Raw genomic sequence first — 23349 nt, 5'->3', positions numbered from 1 at the left:
AACAATATACATAAAACCCTGCTATCATTAAATAAAAACACCACAGCATCAATGGCAATGTGTTGTGTTTTTAGGATGATTGCATGGAATGTTAGTGTTTTGTATTTTTTTCGACTCATTTCAAAACAATTAAAACTTATGCATCGCAAATACAATTATCGAAAGACCAATTTAGAGACGGACAAACGATCGAAGTAACCCAAAACAACTGCAACATCCGGTAATTAGTTTGATTTCAATCCCATAGAATTTCTTTTAGTAGTGGGGTTGGGGGGGACCAGCTAACAAAATACAAAACATTTGAGAGGAAGCAATGGAGAAGGTATGCCAATAGATCTAAATTTATAAAAATGCATTTTAGTGTTCGCCAATATGGAAAATACTTATAGCTGATGTAGATATAAACCTCTACTTTAAAATAACATCGAAAAATAAATCGATACTAAACTGGGGAAATAGAGTTTGGTATCATTTTCGAATGTCGTCTTAAGTGTACATCGGTAGTCAAAGGGTTAATGTGATATAAACTAGCTTTCATTGCAGAAATGAAAAACTATTAATTGAATTGAATTAAGTCCTTCAATTTCCCGCTCGGGCGCCACTAGTCTGAATTTTTTTCACACTATTTATGAATATGTTCACTGTTGTTCATAAAGTGAATGAAAAAGTGTCATTTACACAATTTTAATCAAAATTTCCTTTGTGTGCAAAAATATATAATTTTTTGTTTTATTTTTAAATATTGTTGTATGGCTATCCTTCTCCTCATCAATGTGACTCAATAAAGTATGAATGCATTTTTGTTTTTGCACAAAATAACAATAAAATCTAAACTGCAATTTTACATTAGAAATTCATCCATACAACGTAAATACGTATGCTTCATACTCCGCTCTTGGCATTTTTTTTTTCATATCTCACAAGTATTTTTATTAATGAGTGACTGAATGAATGAGTAAATGAAAACGAATGTAACCTGCTTGCTACTACTATACTGCTGTGCAAATTGAAGTCTCGTAGTACGAAATGTGGCGGCACGCAGAGTGATTCAAAAATAAAAAAAAAATCATACACACTCACATGAATGGGCCAAAAATTACATGAATGAAAACAATTTTTCATTTTTCTCTGAAAACTATTATGTAGAAGAAAACAAAAATTAACTAATGTATATTTTTCTAAATAGTGACTATGATGATTGGTTACATTGATGTAGACCACTCAATTTCGATGTAAACTAATTTTTGGGCTTTTTCTATTTTTTTTTTGGCTTCATGAAAAATTCATGCTAGAATGCTTTGCCAAGTAGCCAAGGAAAATTTCAGAATTTTCGAAAAAAAAAATAATTTTTCAAATATATTTTGCAACAATGTAACCAAAAAATAAACGACTCTGCGACCACAATAATGTGGGTGGCTTCTTGTAGCATTGTGCAATTGGGCAGAAAAAAATGGCATACATAAATTGAAAATTGGCATGGTTTTCTTAAATGTATTGGAAATATGTAAATCTCTTATCAAAATGGGTTTTTTTTTTTTAATCTGTTCCCCATATTTTTTTTTTGGAAATATAAAAAAATCTTGTTTCTGATGTTTTTGACTGATAGCAGCAAATGGCAATTCGATTTCTAGGTAATAGATGTCTTTGCGTGTTCACTGCAATTTTTTGTACATGGTGCAAATTTGATTTATATTCATGATATTACATATTTTTGCAAGTTTGTCTCTTAAAATAAACAAAAATATTAATTAATTGCCAATAAACATTGTAAAGTGCATAGAAAAAAAAAACTTGGAAACACCAAATGTTATATTCCCACGCCAACAAGTCACAAAACTCCTGCAGTGTATCGGATTTATTATGAAAAAATATGCAATTAAATAAAATAAACATTTCTTGTATAAACAATCAATAATAATATCTTTAACAAGACTTCTGGTCTTTATTTGGATTTAGGGTTGCAAAATATTTTTTTTTTTTGATTAGGAATCATATTCAGGAAAAAATTTCTCTTCCTCCTGATATGCAATAGTTTAACAACAAAAACGATCCTTAGGCAAATGGGCTAACGTCTTTTTATATTGCAGATTTTTTGTTTTACAAAAACTACGTTTCATTGCAGAAATGAAAAGCTTTTAATTGAGTTGTATAAAATTCGTTAAAATTCCTGCTCGGGCGCCACTTCTTTGTTCGAACTATTAAGATTTTTTTTATTTTAACAAAAATGTGGTCTTGTATAAACAATCAATAATAATATCTTTAACAAGACTTCTGGTCTTTGTTAGGGTTTAGAATTGCAATACTTTTTTTTTTGTTTGATTAGCAATCATATTGAGGAAAAAATCTCTTCCCAGCGAAACGGAATAGTTTAACAACAAAAACGATCTTTAGGCAAATGGGCTAAAGTCTTTTTTATATTGCAGATTTTTTGTTTCACAAAAACTACCTTTTATTGCAAAAATGAAAAGCTTTTAATTGAATTATATTACATTCGTTAAAATTCCTGCTCGGGCGCCACTTCTTTGTTCGAACTATTAAAATTTGTTTCTATTTAAACAAAAGTTTTGTCTTGTATAAATAATCAATAATAATATATTTAATAAGACTTCTGATTTTATTTAGTTTTCGGATTACAACACATACGTTTTTTTGTTTTTTTGATTATTAATCATATTGAGAAAACAACTTCTCTTCCTCCTGAAATGCAATAGTTTAACAACAAAAACTTCTTGTATAAACTTTCTTTTATAAACAATCAATAATAATATATTTAACAAGACTTCTGGTCTTTATTTGGATTTAGGGTTGCAACACATACTTTTTTTTTATTAGGAATCATATTGAGGAAAAAATTTCTCTTCCAATTGAAACAGAATAGTTTTACAACAAGAACTACCTTCCATTACAGAAATGAAAAGCTTTTAATTGAGTTGTATTAAATTCGTTAAAATTCCTGCTCGGGCGCCACTTCTTTGTTCGAACTATTAAAATTAGTTTTTATTCAAACAAAAATTTTGTCTTGTATAAACAATCAATAATAATAATAATATCTTTAACAAGACTTCTGGTCTTTATTTAGGTTTAGAATTGCAATACTTTTTTTTTTTTTGATTAGGAATCTTATTGAGAAAAAATTCTCTTCCCAGCGAAACGGAATAGTTTAACAACAAAATCGATCCTTAGGCAAATGAGCTAAAGTCTTTTTTATATTGCAGATTTTTGTTTAACAAAACCTACCTTTTAATTGCAGATATGAAAAGCTTTTATTTGAAATGAATTAAGATGGTCAAATTTCCTGCTCGGGCGCCACTTCTTTTTTTGAAGTGAAGATTTTTTTTTATTTTAACAAAAATTTTGTCTAATTCTAAAATTGTGTTAAGCATAGTATACATTTAAAAAAATTTTAATTGTATTGAATTAAGTCGGTTAAATTTCCCGCTCGGGCGCCACTTCTCGAAACTAGGAAGATTTTCTTTTATTTCAGCAAAAATTTTGTTACATTATGAAACTTGCAATACATTCTTTAGCGAAAGCCCAAGTATATACCGCCGTAAGTTCGGCCAAATCCAATCCACAATCGAATTGCTTAGGCTGTGATAACATTTGTCGATGGCATGTTATCTTAAGACATCTTTAGATTGTCTTCTAAATTATATGTTATGTTACTTCATATAGAGGTAGTATTCAATAAAAAAAGCACACAATATAAGCAACTTTAGTTCTTGATCTAGCTCTTCGAATGAAATTTGTTCCTCAATCATGTTCCAGAAGTCAAATGTGGGGCTCGGTTTACATGTGGGCTATATAAATTGTATTATGAACCAATTTTTGCATGATTATTAGCTATATTTGATGAAATTTTATTCGCTTCATATAGATGCTATATATAATTATGTACCGATATGGATCAATTTTTCCATGGTTGGTGGAGGGTATATACTAACATTACGTACCAAATTTCTACAAGATCGGATGAAATTTACTGCTCCTATGAAAATCAAATTTGCGGCTAGGTTAATATGGCGACCAGTTTATAAGGGCATTAGTGAAATTTCCTGCTAGGGCGCCACTTCTCATTCTTCGCAAGTGCCAAGAATTTATTGTACAGAAAACATTTTAAAATTATGTTGTTATCGATAATTTAAAAAAATACATTTGAATACAGAAATTAAAAGCTTTCTATTGAATTTAATTATATAAATTAAAATTGAATTATATTTAGTCTGTGAACTTTCCTGCTCGGGCACCACTTCTCATTCTTCGCAAGTGCCAAGAATTTATTGTATACAAAACATTTTAAACTTATGTTGTTATCGATTATTTAAAAAAAAAATACAATTCAATACAGAAATTAAAAGCTTTCTATTGAATTTAATTATATAAAATAAAATTGAATTACCTCTAATTATACAATTATGAATTACATTTACGGCCATTTTCATGTATCTCCGTTAGACTTTAACTCCCAGTTAACAGAAAGTAAAATAAAAATATCTTCTCTCCGGTTAACTTTAACTGAAAATTTTTTAGCAGTTAAGTTGCTAACTGGCATATGGAATATATAGACATGATGACAGACATGTCCATAAAACGGTTTAAAAGTTCGTTAGCTAACGTAGCACTAACGGAGCTTCCTGAAAATGGGGGTTAGTCGGTGAACTTTCCTGCTTGGGTGCCACTTATCATTTGTAAATGCCTGTTTATAAGGGGATCAGTGAAATTTTCTGCTCGGGCGCCACTTCCTTTTCTTCGCACGTACCAAGAATTTATTGTATACAAACATTTTAAAATTACGTTGTTATCGATTATTAAAAAAAAAATAATTTCAATACAGAAATTAAAAGCTTTCTATTGAATTTAATTATAAAAATTAAAATTGAATTACATTTAGTCGGTGAACTTTCCTGCTCGGGCGCCACTTATCATTTGCAAATGCGAAGAATATTTTTAATGCGAAGAATCTTTTTATAGCAAACATTTTTAATATTTTTTTTAATATAAAATAAAAGGTTTTCATTGAATTGAAAAAAAAAAATTTAAAAGCGATTTTAATACATATTTTTTTAACAAAATTAATTTTTTTAGGAATTTTCATTAATATTATAGATAATAAGAAATTTTATAGAAATTTTATTTTTTAAATATAAATCTTTTCCCAAACGTTTTTATTGTTATTTTAAGTACATTTTAATGCAAAACTACTAGGATTTCAATTAAACTAAGTTAAGTCGAAGAAATTTCCTGCACGGACGCCACCTATAATCTGCTAATATGAAGCATTTTTTATATGATATATTTTGATAAACTCTAAAATGTTGTTGTTGTGGATTGTTTTAACAAAAATAGAAGTAAAAGGCTTTTAATTGAATTATATGAAACTTTTAAAAAAAAATCTCATTAATATTTTACATAATAAAAAATAATAGTTACAGAAATTCTTTAATATTATACATGCTCATGATCTGGTTTACGAATTCGTAAAACTCTCCTCAGTCTTTATTTTCCGCACAACTACAATATATAATACGAAATTTTTTAACAACTTTATCTATATACATAAGGAAATTAATAAAGTAAAAATTTCATGCCAGAAGACTTATCGGTTGATGAGTTAATAGCAATTCAAAATTTGTCGGTTTGCGATAGATTATCTTAAAAAATAGAAATAAAAAGCTTTCAATTGAATTGAATTATATGAGCATTTAAAAAAAAAATCTCATTAATATTTACATATATAATTGAAAAATAAAAGTTATAGAAATTTTTTAATATTATATAGATTATCTTAAAAAAATATAAATAGCTTTCAATTGAATTATATGACATTTTTTAGAAAATTCCCATTTATATTTTACATAGTACAAAATAAAAAACAATTACTTAATAAAAATTAATATTTATAGAAATGTTTGAATCTCTTTGGAAACTATTTTTTTTTTTTTTTTGAAAAAAAAAAAAATAATTAAATGCAAACATGCAGCGCTTTCCATTGAATTAAATTAAGTCGACGAAATTTCCTGCTCGGCCGCCACTTGTTATTGGCAAAAGCAAAGAACTTTTTCACCAAAATTTTTGGTTTAATATATATTTTTTACAATATATAGATTTTTAGAAATTTTTCATTAATATTTTATATACAAAAAATAATATTACTAGAATTTTTTTAAAATAAATCTTTTTTTCTCCCGAAAAATTTAAAAAAATCGAATCCATTTTGGAACTATAATTTCCTCTTGTTTAAAAACAATTATTATAATCTAATAGTGTTTTTTATCTCTTCATTAATTGTCTTTCCTAACATTATGATTCAAATGACAAATGATATGCTCATAATTCTTTTTCATCTATATTTTAATGTTTAATATTTTTTATTTAAGACCCAATTAAAAATGTGCGCTCTGACAAAATATTTTGTCTTCATAAATTTTATTAAGAAGCGTAATTTTTTATTGGATCTCAAACATCCACAAAAAAAACAAAACTTTTGATGTCTGAGTGTTTTTTGTTTTATTTTTTTTTTCGGTCACCACAAATATAACATCATATTCTCCAAATAAAAAGGAATTCCAAAATTTCTATAAAAAAAAAACGCAGCACATCAGAGAAATATGAAAATCATAAAAATATTTCATATAAACTTGTGATGAAAAATAAAATAAGCAATGTTGTGTGTGTGTGTTTTTTTTAAACATCAAAAAAGTGAATTTTAAATTGTAATGACCAAATATGACAAGGCGCGGTAAAGGCTAAAATGACCAAACATCAATGTGCAAAATGAAAAAAAAGTAACAGAGCCAGTAGTAGGACGATCAAATGAATCAGTTCCGAAATATGTTAAAAATAAATGTCCATGCCTTCATTTCAAAATGGAACTATGATGAAAATATTTATTTTATTAAACTAAAACATTTTAAATTTTTATCAATTAAAAATCCTTACATTGCCAATTTTTAAAAATAAAATTCATATTTATCAAACTAAAAACAAAACCCAAATCGATTTAAGCTATTTTCTTCTCAACATAACCTATGAGTACCTGGAACCAAAGGCTCGCACAAAACGTTTTGCCATACACGCACTGACTGCTTGTGCGTATTTTATACTTCACACTTCCCTATACCCCTTTAAGATCATCAATTTGTTTGTTTTTGAGCATAGGTCTTAGTGTATTTCATTCCTTAAATAAAAATCGGCAATATAGCAGCATAAAACAAATTTCATTTATGATGTTTGTCTGCCTATGAGAATACTCAAGCATTTAGGCAACATTGGCGTATGCCCCATCATTTTTCTGGAATATGCACCGGCGCAGGCGGCGCCTGTTTGGAGCCTCTTGAGCTTTTGTTGTTATTTTTAATGGTGCTCCAATTGAAGTCTTTATGATGCTGGCAGCAAAGCTTTCAGCTACCAATGACTGACTTTCCAAATCGTTTATAAGCAGTTCAGTTGAAGTCAACACCAGTTGATTTTCTAATATAATGGACTAGACTTCTAATTCAACGCAATTCATCGGCCTATATATTCCATTTTAGATATTTTTATGCATTTAGTGCGTGTTGTTTTCATTAAATTGTCCTCAGATATTTTGCGTATCCACATTAATCCATGGAATGCAATGAGTAATACAAAAAAATGTGTCCCATGGTGTATTCCTAGGGAATCCAAGCTGGTGGTTTTGTGATGGATTTGTTGTTGTATGCACATATACGAAGAAATAAGGTTAATTGTGGCATAACAGCAATCAAGTGTTTGCTCATCATAAAAAGAAACAGCGATACCGCTGAGAATAACCAGGCACAAAAAGTGTCATACTCATTTTTGAAAAATAGCACACTTTTATGAAGATATAAAATGAAATGTATTTTAATATGTACAGTGAAACTTCTTATATGTGGACACCTACGGTCGCCCAATTTTTGTCTACACTTAGGAAGTGTCCAGTTATGAGAGAGTTATCCAGAGAGTGGCACAAAAAGTGTCACTCGAAAAAGCTTAACATACTGATTTTTGAAAAGTGTCACACTTTCACAAAGCAAACATATAAATCAAATGACTCTATACAAGTGTTTTATATGAATTACCTGTACAGAAAAAAAACCACCAACATTTTTCCAATTAAAATTTTAATTGAATTCAAAAAAAAAAAATAATTTAAACAAAAATTAATTGTATCAATTAATATTTTGACTTTGGTGATTGATATTATCCTTCCTGTGATGGAAGACATTTCAATTATAACTTAATCAATTAATTTCGTGATGGAAGACAGAAAATATTTTTTTCCTGTGTAATAATCGTTGCATCTGTATTTCATCGAAAAATCCTCCTCGTTATAGGCAGTTTAGGGAAATAACCTTGCTTACCTGATATAGAAAAAAAATCGGCATACTTTCAGGCGTTACACATATTCACTTGTAAAATTATGATATGAGAAGGGAAAACTGCTTACACTTCCCACCAAACAAATTTGGAAGTTCTTCCATAGGCACAACTTTAAAAGCACTTCCAGAAGATGCACTCCCAATGATGTTTTTTATTTTAACTACCCAGTAAGTTCTTTTAATTCAATTTTTTATAACTTGGTTTTTTCATACTTTTAATGGATAATTTTAAATTTTTTGTTTCAAATAGGTTAAAAACAGAGTAAGAATTCATAAAATGGAACATATCATTTAAATTTTGTCGACAAAAATTTTAAAAATATTTTCGACAAGCGTTAGAATCCATTAAAAATTATAAAAAACAAAATTATAAAAGTTATTTATTTGACAAAATATCGCAGAATTTTTTTAATTTACATCCAAAACATTGTATTCGGATCACACCTAAAGAAGTGATGCAAATTCAGCGCAATGGCTGTTGAAATGGAGGACTTTCGTCCTATGACAAGCCCATGCTGAATTCATAGCTTCTGCGTCAATTTTGCACCACTTCCGGATCCCAAAAGAGCATTTTTATTACGTTTTTGGCGACGCTTGTTTTGCTGGGCTTCTATTCAAATGATTGTGACATGAACCTAATATGACACCACGGCATGACATTCTAACTAGTTCCTGAGATGTTCTTTATAATTATGAATGAAAAAAATTAAGAACTCTGGTTCAGATTTCACCAGCGGAGATTTTTTTATTAAATATTTTTCTAAAAAAATATTTCTTATGTTATACATCGTTTTTATTTTGTTGTTTTTTTTTCGACATATTTTTGTATAAATATTTTTATACCCTGCGCCACACTGTGGAACAGGGTATTATAAGTTAGTGCATATGTTTGTAACACCCAGAAGGAGACGAGATAGACACATGGTGTCTTTGGCAATAATGCTCAGGGTGGGCTCCTGAGTCGATATAGCAATGTCCGTCTGTCTGTGAACACATTTTTGTGATCAAAGTCTAGGTCGCAGTTTAAGTCCAATCGTCTTCAAATTTGGCACAAGTTCCTGTTTTGGGTCAGAATAGAACCCTATTGATTTTGGAAGAAATCGGTTCAGAATTAGATATAGCTCCCATATGCACTTATATGGACTCAGAAGCCAGAGTTTTACCCTGATTTGCTTGAAATTTTGTACAAACATAACACATAGTCGTATAGTCAAGTGTGCAAAATTTTATAGAAATCGGTTCAGATTTAGATATAGCTCCCATATATATCTTTCGCCCGATATGGACTAATATGGACCTAAAAGCCAGAGTTTTGGCCCAATTTGGTTGAAATTTTGCACAGGGAGTAGCTATGCGTGCCAAATTTGGTTGAAATCGATTCAGATTTAGATATAGCTCACATATATATCTTTCGCCCGATATGCACTTATATGGACCCAGAAGCCAGAGTTTTATCCCGATTAGCTTGAAATTTTGCACAAGGAGTACAATTGGTAGTATAGTCATGTGTGCCAAATTTGATTGAAATCGGTTCAGATTTACATATAGCTTCCATATATATTTTTCGCCCGATATGGACTTATATGGCCCCAGAAGCCAGAGTTTTGGCCCAATTTGGTTGAAATTTTGCACTAGGAGTACAATTAGTAATATAGTCATGTGTGCCAAATTTGATTGAAATCGGTTCAGATTTAGATATAGCTCCCATATATATGTTTTTATGATTTCGACAAAAATGGTCAAAATACCAACATTTTCCTTGTTAAATCGCCACTGCTTAGTCGAAAAGTTGTAAAAATGACTCTAAATTTCCTAAACTTCTAATACATATATATCAAGCGATAAATCATAAATAAATTTTGGGAAGTTTCCTTAAAATCAGATTGAAATGTTTCCCATATTTATTTTTTACTAAAATTGTGTTCCACCCTAGTGCATTAGCCAACTTAAATTTTGAGTCTATAGATTTTGTAAAAGTCTATCAAATTCTGTCCAAATCGAGTGATATTTAATTAAATGTATGTATTTGGGACAAACCTTTATATATAGCCGCCAACACATTTGACGGATGTGATATGGTATCGAAAATTTAGATCTACAAAGTGGTGCAGGGTATAATATAGTCGGCGCCGCCCGACTTTAGACTTTCCTTACTTGTTTTCCATTAACAATCAACAAAAAAAAAATAAAAATTATCGTAATTTGCAAACCCTTCTCAAAAGAACTTCCATGGAAGTGAAAAAGTCAAACGGCCAGCGGGGATGAATTTTTTATTTTCTTTTTTTTTATTTTTTTATTTTTTTTTATTCATGTTTGCGAAATTTAATTGTCCAATACTTAAATGTTCAATAAAACTGCCTAATTCCGTACTTTCTAAGACTTGTCGAAAAGGATTGCATCGGAAGTGAAAAATCTCGATAGGGGATCCCTGGATGTGCTTTAAAAGAAATGTTGGTGGACTTAATCCTCATGTCCAATAAGCTCTTATAAAAATTGTAATAATATGTAAAGTAATTGATTTGGATGAAAAACCACGCTGCATTAATATCAGGCTAACATAAAAAATAGTTTGATTTAATTTTTTTTTATTCAAAATAAACATTCAAAATTTTTAATTGGACCATTGGAATTACTTAATTGAAAAATTTTTATATATTATTAGCTTTACCGTTCAGTGAAAATTGGTTCAATTAAAACAAAACACAAGAACTGTAACATCCAATTGTACAAATAGTTATTTATCAATGTAGTCCTCGTATTGGTACTATTGAACGATCCCTTTTTTCAATTTGTTTTTATTTATTTTTTCTGATCCCCCCTTTATTGCATATTCCTGTTTTTTATTGAGTTTCTAATTAATGAAAATCATAAATTTGTGATCAACACAGACATCAAACTATCTTCCGCAGTTGTTATAAAGCATTTTTAACGCATGGCTCTCTAGATAAATGTATACTAATAAACAGGGCTCTCTTTTTCTCTCTCTCTCTTTCTCACCAATACTCTTTTTATGTATATGTTGATCAAACAAAGGTGTACCAATAGCCCATTGCCTTAACGATAACTCTAAACAGTAGCATTTTATTTGTACAAACGACGACATTAGGTCTTCAATAGACTTCACATGTCGATCATCGCTTTCATAAGTTTTCGTTTATAATGGAGGAAGTGTTGGAATATAGCAAAGGAAATTGTAATAAAAGCATTTTATAAATTTCTTCTTCTTCTTCTACAATCTATTGGAAGCGATATAATCAACAAAATTTAAATAAAAATCCATTTTTAGGCCACAAATTAATTTGATATTGATTTGGATATTGGGAGGTAACATCAAAGTGGAGTTATTGTTTAGATTGGATGTTCTGAATGCATATAAAACTGTAGAATTGAGAAAATTGGAATATAGAAGATTATCTAGAAAAATTTATAAAAACGGAGCTAGCATTAATTAAACAGAAATATAAAAATGAAGTTTTTTTATTCCTCGCAGTCTTTGCGATATTTATTTTAGTGGATTCCATTGTACTAATGTTTCGCTCAGATAATTTTTCTAAGTTTTCATTATACTAACACCAATTTTCCGATTAAAGTCCTAATTGAAATCCAAACAACATTCAATTATTATACTAACACCAATTTTCCGATTAAAGTCCTAATTGAAATCCAAACAACATTCAATTAAAAATTGAATTGATTCAACAAATTTTCTAATTGAAACAAAAATCAATCAAAAACATTAACAATTAATTGTTTAATCAACTAAAAAATTAGCAATTAATTTTTTTATTGGATGAATTAATTTTTTAATTGATACTATCATTTCTGTGATTGAAGACATTTCAATTAAAAATTATTTGGATCAATTAATTTCGTGATTGTAAACAAAATATATTTTTTTAACTCATCGCGCAAAAATTAAAAAATGTGAATTAATTGAATATGATTAGATCTCAAAATTGGCTCTTTACACCCAGAAAAAAGTGACCCCTTCTTTAAGTTAAAATGAACTCATTGTGAAGAAAGTTGAACTTCGTATAGCGCCAAAGATATTATTATTTGTTTGAACGATGTGATTTTCGTAGAAATTAGGAATAATGCAATCCATATATTACTTAACATTTTCCTATATTTATATACCACTATACTACAGAATGAAAAAATTTAACTAATTTGAATTCATATATGGAATGATTTTATTGAAATTTTTTCATTCATTTCGACAAATCTTACACATCTGTGGTAAAACTTTTACTTCATAATTAGAACTGCTTACCTTCGTTTTTAAATACAATTTTATTTATTTCTATAAGCAATTTTATCTTCAATAAAAGACATGTTTTATTAATATATTGAATATATTTATTAAGAATCAACAGCATCGAATCTCTTTGAAATATTAGTTTATTATTCCACTATTTCCAATTTCTGTGTGATATTATCAACTGTAAAACGCACTTTTTCTTCTTCTTGTACTTTTCACTTTTAATAAGTTGCTGCCTAACGATTTTGTCCTCCTTTTACAATTTCAATACCTACAAATATAAAAAAATCATAAAACATTTTTGTTGCAAAAGGTTAGCGTCACTGAATATTACCTGATAATTGAAGATTCCAAAATGAAGACAAATGAAAGGGTTGTTATTCTGCTGGTGTTTTCTTTCTTTATACACTATCACGAATATTGATAGATTTATTTAAAAAAAAACGAAAATTTTTCTCACTAATTTAAAATAACAAATATTTTATATATTTTATTTGTTATTTATTATATTATTTTACCATATTATTTTTTAACAATCTCTCCGTATACCAAAACAACGCGATTCCAACTAAAAAACAACCGACGCGCAAATATATCGATTACACCCACGCGCAAACACATCGATTACGATGACAGGTATCGATTACAGGTAAACAATAGAAATTTAGGAAAATTTCCTATATTCTAACAAGTGTGTTTCCTTAAGTTTTGAAAGGATTGCATACTTCTTAGTACGAATGAACTAAAATATTTTTCTATGCCAAGTGTTGTTCGTATGTATGAAAAACTTTCTATTATAAAGGAAGTCGCAATTATCATTTTATAAGAAATTTTACTAATTTTGAGGAAACTTGGTTTTAGTTCGGTTTTTTGTTTATTTTTACGAATGCTTTGTTATCGGTGAATAAAATTTTCTTTTTCAGTAGTAAATTCTTATACCCAGCGAAGAAAATAGGATGAGTAAAATTCCATGCCTTATTCTAGTTAATGAACTATTCCTAACTGCTTACAGTTTAGGATTTTTTTACTGAAACGAGTAAATTTTATTATTTTTCACAAAAATTTACCTTAATGGAAATAAAATGGATAAACTATATTGATGAAAATTTTTTCCTTTAGTTTCGAAGGCACTTTTTTCTGGGTGTAGATTTAAACGAGAAATAGGGCTAACTATTACTATATCGATGAAATTTTATGTCCAACATTTTAATGCCTCATTAATGAAAATTTCCTTTTATTTCTCTTTTAGCTCGCACATTAACCTGCTATTGTGATGGCAGTTGTCCCAATAATGTTGTCAATGGCACATGTGAAACCCGGCCCGGAGGATCCTGTTTTAGTGCAGTTGAAGAGGTTTATGATGAAATCACAGGTACATATGAAGAAGAAAGGACATATGGCTGTATGCCACCAGAAGAAAATGGAGGCTTTCTAATGGTAAGTTCGACTTTTCCGATAATACCGATAGTCATATGAAATTAATTTCGTTCTCTCTCGCTCTTTCATAGTGTAAAGTTGCTGCTGTACCCCACCTGCATGGAAAAAATATCGATTGTTGTGATGGCGGTGATATGTGTAATCGTCATCTCTATCCCGCCTTTACACCCAAACAAACTACACCTGCCCCCGAATTGCCAGTGAGTTCACAATCACTCCATTATTTGGCCATGATTGCCTCCATGATCGTTTGTTTATCCGCCTTCATTGTCATCATAGTCATAGTGTGTATGACATATCGAAGAAGAGAGAAACTGAGGAAACAACCACGATTAATTAGCAGTATGTGTAATAGCCAATTATCTCCACTGTCACAAATGGTCGAACAAAGTTCAGGATCCGGATCTGGTCTACCGTTATTGGTTCAGAGAACAATTGCCAAGCAAATACAAATGGTCCGTTTGGTGGGCAAGGGTCGCTATGGTGAGGTCTGGCTGGCTAAATGGCGTGATGAAAAGGTGGCCGTTAAGACATTCTTCACCACTGAGGAGGCTTCCTGGTTTAGAGAAACTGAGATCTATCAAACTGTATTGATGAGACATGAGAATATATTGGGCTTTATTGCGGCCGACATCAAGGGTAATGGCAGTTGGACCCAGATGCTGTTAATCACCGACTACCATGAGAATGGTAGTCTACATGATTATCTCTCCACCTCGGTTATAAATCCCCAAAAATTGCAATTACTCTCTTACTCCTTGGCATCTGGATTGGCCCATTTACACGATGAGATCTTTGGAACACCGGGTAAACCGGCCATTGCCCATCGCGATATTAAGAGTAAGAATATATTGGTGAAACGTAATGGCCAGTGTGCCATAGCTGATTTTGGTTTGGCCGTTAAATATATCTCGGAATTAGATGAAATTCATATTGCCCAAAATACACGTGTTGGCACCAGACGTTACATGGCTCCCGAGGTCCTCAATCAGACACTCAATCCACAACAATTTGAAGAATTCAAACGGGCTGATATGTATTCCGTTGGTTTGGTCCTTTGGGAAATGGCTCGCCGTTGTTATACCCCAATACCTGGTTCGAAGGCCACCACCTGTGAAGATTATGCCTTGCCTTATCATGATGTTGTACCCTCAGATCCCACCTTTGATGATATGCATGCCGTTGTGTGTGTCAAAGGTTTCCGACCACCCATACCCTCACGCTGGCAAGAGGATGATGTATTGGCCACAATAGCTAAAATTATGCAAGAATGTTGGCATCAAAATCCCACAGTGCGATTAACAGCACTGAGGGTAAAGAAGACATTGGGTCGATTGGAACCCGATTACATGGACTGTCCTATGAAAATTGTGTAGATATTTATTTACAATTGGACTTTTATTAGTAAGATTAGTATGTTTAGTTTAAGTTAAGCGCTATGGACAAATGTCAATGGACGACAATGCAAGCAAGCTAAAAACAATGAACATTTTTAGGAAAAATTTCATTTAATATAATTGCATTAATAATAAGAATGTATTTAAGTTTAGTTTTAAAACTTCATAGAGTTTAAGAGTTTGTAATGTGTTTTTTTTTTCTTTTTGTCTATTTGGCTTTAATTTGTTTTGTAAAAAGATATTTTTGATTTATTTCATTTAGTTTGAAGATTTTGTAAATTTATTTGTTGCTATTTTATTGTAATGTAAAAATTATGTTTTTTTTTGTTTGCTTCTTAATATTATAATCGAAATTTTTTGAAGTTGAGTTGACAAGACAACCCCAAGATGTTATTTGTGTTATGGACAGTTCAGATAGATATGATTTGTATTACAAAGGTTTAGGAATTGATGCCTAGGTTAAAGTGGCAGCCCGATTAAATTTCAGGCTCACTTAGACTATTCAGTCCATTGTGATAAAGAGCCCTTTATACGGTCGGATAATCTCTAGGACAAAGGTTCTCGTATTTCTTGTATGTTGACTCCAGTTTTGCCCTAACACTACTCGAACAAATATCAGAAAAATATGCGACAGATAAGAAAAATCGTAAACATAATCAAGATGGACGAAAAGGATATTTCAGATATTTTTTAATAAGAAGCGTATAAATTTTGACAATAAATGTAAACAATTAAAATATTAATTTAAAGTCCTTGAAGAAATCAATTTTTTAATCAAGTATATTTTTAATTCTTAGTAATTCGTAATTGATTTCGAGAAAAACAACTTTTATATGAAATGAAAAATGTAACACGGAGGCTTACACTTATTTTTTTCCACCGGTGCACGGTTGCCACAGTTGGTGGAATTCTACCAAACATGGTAAATTTTTTTACTGTTTGGTAGATGGGTAAAAATTTTCAAGTTTTGATAGAATTTGCAGAATATTCCTCCCCAACTAAGAGGTAATTCACAAATTTCCTCTAGAAATGAAATGTTGACAAACTTTTCTATAGAAATAAAATATTGACAAAATTTTCTATAAAAAAATTTTTTTTCACAACATTTTTTATAGAAATAAAATTTTGACAAAATTTTCTATAAAAAAAAAATTTTGACAAAATTTTCTATAGAAATAAAATTTTGACAAAATTTTCTATAGAAATAAAATTTTGACAAAATTTTCTATAGAAATAAAATTTTGACAAAATTTTCTATAGAAATAAAATTTTGACAAAATTTTCTATAGAAATAAAATTTTGACAAAATTTTCTATAAAAATAAAATTTTGTCAAAATTTTCTATAGAAACATTTTTGACAAATTTGAAAAAATTGAAATAAAATTTTAACAAAATTTTCTAAAGAAAAAAATTTTGACAAAATTTTCTATAGAAATAAAATTTTGAAAAAAAAAAATTCTATAGAAAAAAATTTTCACAAAATTTTCTAAAGAAAACAATTTTGACAAAATTTTATATAGAAATAAAATTTTGACAAAATTTTCAATAGAAATGAAATTTTGCCAAAATTTTCTATAGAAATAAAATTTTGACAAGATTTTCTATAGAAACAAAATTTTGACAAAATTTTCTTTATAAATAAAATTTTGACAAAATTTTCTATAGAAAAAAAATTTGAAAAAATTTATATAAAAAAAATTTGAAAAATTTTATATAGAAAAAAAAATTTGACATTTTCTGTAGAAATAAATGTTGACAAAATTTTCTGTAGAAAAAAAATTATAGAAACAAAATTTTGTTTTCAAAATTTTCTATAAAAATAATATTTTGACTAAATTTTCTATAAAATCAATATCTCTAAAATTTTTAATTTTTGTTTTAGGCTATACTATCAAAGTTTTCATTTTTCTGATTTTTGTGTATTAGTAACTTTTTCTTGTTGGTGCAAACTAAAAATATTTAAAACTTCGACACATTTACCATTCAAGGGATAATCGAAAAATAATAAATAAACGTATCATTTGAAGAAACTTTTTTCCCATAATAACCGCAAAATAATATTTTTTTGGTAGTTTTTCTGATAAAAATTTCTTCAAATTTTGGTAGATTAATTTTGGTTCAAGTGACAACCGTGCACCGGTAGCGAAGGCTTTCCCAACTCCAAGAAGGAGTCAATTAAAAATTAAATCAGAAGTATTAGAAACACCAGGAGATTAATTATACAACCAATCATCTGTTGCCTATGATTGTTAGGTGGAATATCGCAAGAATTTAAGAAGAAATGAGAAGTTTTTTATAAATATTTTTTATTAATTAAAAGTTATATTTCAGTACACAGAAAAAAATTTCACGAACATTTTTCCAATTAAAATCTTAATTGAGTTTTAATAAATGTTCAATTAAAAATTTAATTGAATCCACAAATTTTTTAATTGAAATAAAAATCAATCACACAAACTAATAGTATCAATTAATTTTTTAATTGACTGCCAATTAATTTTTTAATTGATACTATCATTTCTGTGATTGAAGACATTTCAATTAAAAAATTAATTGGATCAATTAATTTCGTGATTGAATCAGAAAAAAATTTTTTGTGTGTAGAGAGAGACGACTTAATAGGCATCAAAAATAAAAATAAATTCTTTTCCCTTAAAATATAATAGAATTTGTAAAACAAATCATATCTGATTTGACCTGTCTCAAAGCAATATCGCCTGACGACTTCGTCTTTATTGTGTTTCACTTTATAGTCTTTCTTGTATCATATCTGATTTTCTCGTAAAGTTTTTCGTTACCGAAATGTAGAAGATTTAAAGGAAGGAAGTGTCTTTGGAATCAAAAGGCCTTGAAATTGACGATATGTGTTACTTATGAAATCCGCAATAATAGCCGCAGTGAATATTAATTAAATTTATAACAGTTACAATATACAATTTTAATATGAAAAATCAAGAATTTTGTACTTCAAGACATTTTACTCGAAAAATTCTCTATAGTCCAAAAATGAGCCAAATTTATTGATTTTTCGATCCAAGAATGAAAGAATATTAATTTTGTATAAAAAATTCTATATTCCAATTTATATATATATTCCAAAATATAATCGTGGTCCAAATGATTTAAAGACTCTTCTTGTTACCCAAATCACCAGTTTAATTATTAAAACGTTCTGCATTTCGATAACGTTTTTTTTATTTTTTTTATTATTTTTAATTTGGGATTTTCTAATGCAAACATTATTTTTAAAATGTGAAAGAAATGAGCTACACAAATAATTAAAGAAAAAAAGTTAGAAAACTCCAACATACATAATGGCTTTAAAAAAATATAATTTAATTTTTATCTTAATATTTAATAATTTTTTTTTCTATGAAATTATGTTTTCGAAAAAACGAGTGTATATGTTTTCGTTTTCAATCAAGATGAAATGCCTTAATATATAGTTATTATTATTAACAAATTTTTTTAACAAAACAAAATTCAGTTTTTACAAAGTAAACTAGAAAAACGTGCCAGTTATTTCAAATATAAAAAATTATTTACACAAAAATTTAATTTAAAAAAAAAATATGCCTTAAAACAAAAAAAAAACAATAAATTTACTAAAAACCACAAAACAAATAGAAGCCTTTAAAATATTTTTCAATAAAAACAAAAACATGAATATACAAATAAATATAAATATATTGTTTCTAAGTTAGTATTTAATAATATATGGACGACGTAAAAAACTGCCTTATTTAATGGAAAATAAAAACTTAAAAAATAAAAAACAAACTACTACTAATACAATCAAGGCAATTACACTTTGTATCATATTCATATATAAGTATGATGGTATATAATTTGTAAATAATTTATTATTTATTATTTGTTTTCTGTTTATTATTTTTTCTTTAATTTGCAATAATATTTACTTTTATGAAAATATTAATGTTAACTTTTGAAACTTTAAAAAAAATGTTATCTCTTTTTTTGTTTTCTTTTTCTAGTTTATTCTTGTAAATATATATTATTTTTCAATTGTGTTTATGTAAAAAAAATGCAAACAAAAAAGAACAATGCTAAAATGGTAATAATACTTTAACAAACATTAATTTTACATTTATTCTATGCAATGATACAACAATTACGAGTTTGTTGTATTTGTTGTTTTTAATAATTAGTTTCATATATACTATACAGAATATTTTCTTTAATCATATATTTTCATATACATTACATACATACGTATTTACATAAATTTACAAATTATTATTATTATAATGATGTTAATATAAGGAACAAAAAAAAAAACAAAATTGAAAAATTATAGATATATATATGAATATAACAGTTCGTATTGTAGAGTTTAGCTATGACTTTAAGTTATTAATATAATTTACAAAGTTTATTTAATGAAATATCAAACTATAAATAAAATTGAATTCAAAAACAACCACCCTACTTGAAAATAATTTAATAAAAATGTAACTAATAAAATTTTTCAAAAAAATATGTGTCTCCCGTTATTTATTTCGAAAGTCGACCAAAATTTTGTAAAGACATGGAAGAAAGGTAATCTAAAATGAATAACTTCCCAGCAAAAAGAAAAGAATTCTAAAAACAGTAGTTATGTATCCCTAACTTATGGTCCAGAAGTAGTGGAAATATGGATCATCTCAAATTAATTTTACATGGGTTTGCCATGGGACCCAGGTATTTAGATTTCGGATCTTATGAATTGTTAAAAAAGTTACATATAAAATTTATTTAAATAAAGTTTTTGTTTTGTTTTTAAAGTTAGATTATTTTTGTTTTTTTTTTTACTCGATCTTGCTTTGTATCAAATCGAAAATAACTTTTAAAGCTTGAGATCGTTTTTGCTCAATAATTCGCAATGACATTGAAATGCTTCACCGGATCTACAATGAAAATTATGAATGTTTTCAATTATAAAATTTACCACAGATATTCTATAAAATTTCAATTATGGTAACTAATTATATTAAAAATCTATTGATTTAATTATAAATCAAAAAATCTTAAATTTTTTCTATGATGGGAAGTTTAAAATTGATTAAATTCCAGGACTACATCGATTTTTCGTTATGAGAAAAAAATACCGTTAGGATTATTGGAATATGGGAAAAAATGTTTCTATTTAATATGTATCGACAAGTATCAGGAGAACAGAAAATACAATGGGTACTTTTTTAACTTGAATTTTAGCGACTTTTTGCCAAATATTTCGTTTAATCTAGCTTTTTGCGTCGAAATAGTTGACAACACTGATCACTACGCCCGCCTGCATAGTAAATAGTATTTTTTATTAAAAATGTATCAACAAGTATCAGGAGAACATGATATACAATAGGTACTTCTTTAACTTGAATTTTAGCAATTTTTTTGCCATAAATTTTGTTTGATCTAGCTTTTTGTTTCTAAATAGTTGACAACATTGATCACTACGCCCGTCTGCGTAGTAAACAGTATTTTCTTTTAAAAATGTATCAACAAGTATCAGGAGAACAGAAAATACAATAGGTACTTTTTTAACTTGAATTTTAGCGATTTTTTGCCATAATTTTTGTTTGATCTAGCTTTTTTGCTTCTAAATAGTTGACAACACTGATCACTACGTCCGCCTGCGTAGTAAACAGTAGTGTCTATTAAAAATGTATCAACAAGTATCAGGAGAACATGAAATACAATAGGTACTTTTTAACTAGAATTTTATCTATTTTTTGCCATAAATTTTGTTTGATCTAGCTTTTTGTTTCTAAATAGTTGACAACACTGATCAATACGCCCGTCTGCGTAGTAAACAGTATTTTCTATTAAAAATGTATCAACATGTATCAGGAGAACAGAAAATACAATAGGTACTTTTTTAACTTGAATTTTAGAGATTTTTTTGCTATAAATTTTGTCTGGTCTAGCGTTTTGCTTCTAAATAGTTGACAACACTGATCACTACGCCCGTCTGCTTAGTAAACAATATTTTCTATTAATAAGCAAGTATCAGGAGAACAGGAAATACAATAGGTACTTTTTTAATTTGAATTGTAGTTTTTTTTTGCTATAATTTTGTTTGATTTAGCTATTTTAGCTTCTTAATAATTGACAACACTGATCACTATGTACATTTGCTACCGACGGTTTAATTTTCTGCTCGCCTGATACTTTTAAAATTAAATTTAAATATGAAATGTAATTTCTTAGCAATATACATATATGGGGAAAATTAAATAAAATATTTAAAAAAGATCTCGAGCTTAAAAAAACTTTAGTTTATTATTCTAATAAAAAATGTCGACAAAAATCAAAGAAAAAATAATTTCAAATGAGTAAGTATTTTCTATTAAATGAAGTATCAGGAGAACAGGAAATACAATGGTACTTTTTAAACTTGAATTTTAGGGATTTTTTGCCATACATTTTGTTTGATCTAAATAGTTGACAGCACTGATCTCTACGCCCGTCTGCATAGTTAACAGTATTTTTTATTAAATAAGTATCGACAATTATCAGGAGAACAGGAAATACAATAGCTACTTTTTTAAATTGGAATTTAGCTATTTTTTGCTATCACTTTGTTTGATTTAGCTTTTTGTTTCTAAATAGTTGACAACACTGATCACTACGCCCGTCTGCATAATTAACAGAAATTTCTATTAAATATGTATCAGCAAGTATCAGGAGAACAGGAAATACAATAGGTACTCCTTTAACTTGGAATTTAGCAATTTTTTGCCATAAATTTTGTCTGATCTAGCGTTTTGCTTCTAAATAGTTGACAACACTGATCACTACGTCCGCCTGCGTAGTAAACAGTAGTGTCTATTAAAAATGTATCAACAAGTATCAGGAGAACATGAAATACAATAGGTACCTTTTTAACTTGAGTTTTAGCAATTTTTTTGCCATAATATTTATTTGATCTAGCTTTTTGCTTCGAAATAGTTGACAACACTGATCACTACGCCCGTCTGCGTAGTAAACAGTATTTTCTATTAAATATGTATCAACAAGTATCAGGAGAACATGGTATACAATAGGTACTTCTTTAACTTGAATTTTAGCAATTTTTTTGCCATAAATTTTGTTTGATCTAGCTTTTTGTTTCTAAATAGTTGACAACATTGATCACTACGCCCGTCTACGTAGTAAACAGTATTTTCTTTTAAAAATGTATCAACAAGTATCAGGAGAACAGAAAATAAAATAGGTACCCTTTTAACTTGAATTTTAGCGAATTTTTGCCAAACATTTCGTTTAATCTAGCTTTTTGCGTCAAAATAGTTGACAACACTGATCACTACGCCCGTCGGCATAGTTAACAGTATTTTCTGTTAAATATGTATCGGCAAGTATCAGGAGAACAGAAAATACAATAAGTACTTTTTCAACTTGAATTTTGGGCGATTTTTTGCCATAATTTTTGTTTGATCTAGCTTTTTGCTTCTAAATAGTTGACAACACTGATCACTACGCCCGTCTGCGTAGTAAACAGTATTTTCTATTAAATATGTATCGGCAAGTATCAGGAGAACAGAAAATACAATAAGTACTTTTTCAACTTGAATTTTGGAGATTTTTTGCCATAATTTTTGTTTGATCTAGCTTTTTGCTTCTAAATAGTTGACAACACTGATCACTACGCCCGTCTGCGTAGTAAACAGTATTTTCTATTAAATATGTTTCCACAAGTATTAGGAGAACAGAAATACAATAGATACTTCTTTAACTTGAATTTTAGCTATTTTTTGTCATATATTTTGTTTGATCTAGCTTTTTGTTTCTAAATAGTTGACAACACTGATCACTATGCCCGTCTGCGTAGTAAACAGTATTTTTTATTAAATATGTCTCGACAAGTATCAGGAG

The 23349-nt window shown here is 28.4% G+C and overlaps 1 protein-coding gene across 4 annotated transcripts in view; it reads left to right on the top strand.

Moving 5' to 3' along the window:
• tkv (serine/threonine receptor kinase thickveins) overlaps positions 1 to 16250 on the top strand; it is a 671465-nt gene extending 655215 nt beyond the window's left edge. For 3 of the 4 annotated variants that reach the window (XM_075296997.1, XM_075296998.1, XM_075297001.1), the window contains 2 exons: positions 13892 to 14079; positions 14151 to 16250. In XM_075296997.1, the coding sequence (XP_075153112.1) occupies positions 13892 to 14079; positions 14151 to 15455 (1493 nt within the window). In that variant the 3' untranslated portion in view covers positions 15456 to 16250. Of the gene's footprint in view, positions 1 to 11525; positions 11575 to 13891; positions 14080 to 14150 lie in introns of those variants that run through there. The other variant, XM_075297000.1, reaches the window with a different exon arrangement.
• The last annotated feature ends 7099 nt before the right edge of the window (positions 16251 to 23349 follow it).

This window comes from Haematobia irritans, chromosome 2 (assembly GCF_050003625.1).
Source record: "Haematobia irritans isolate KBUSLIRL chromosome 2, ASM5000362v1, whole genome shotgun sequence".
Classification (NCBI taxonomy): Eukaryota; Metazoa; Arthropoda; class Insecta; order Diptera; family Muscidae; genus Haematobia; species Haematobia irritans.
This window is presented reverse-complemented; position numbering and strand designations above follow the sequence as displayed.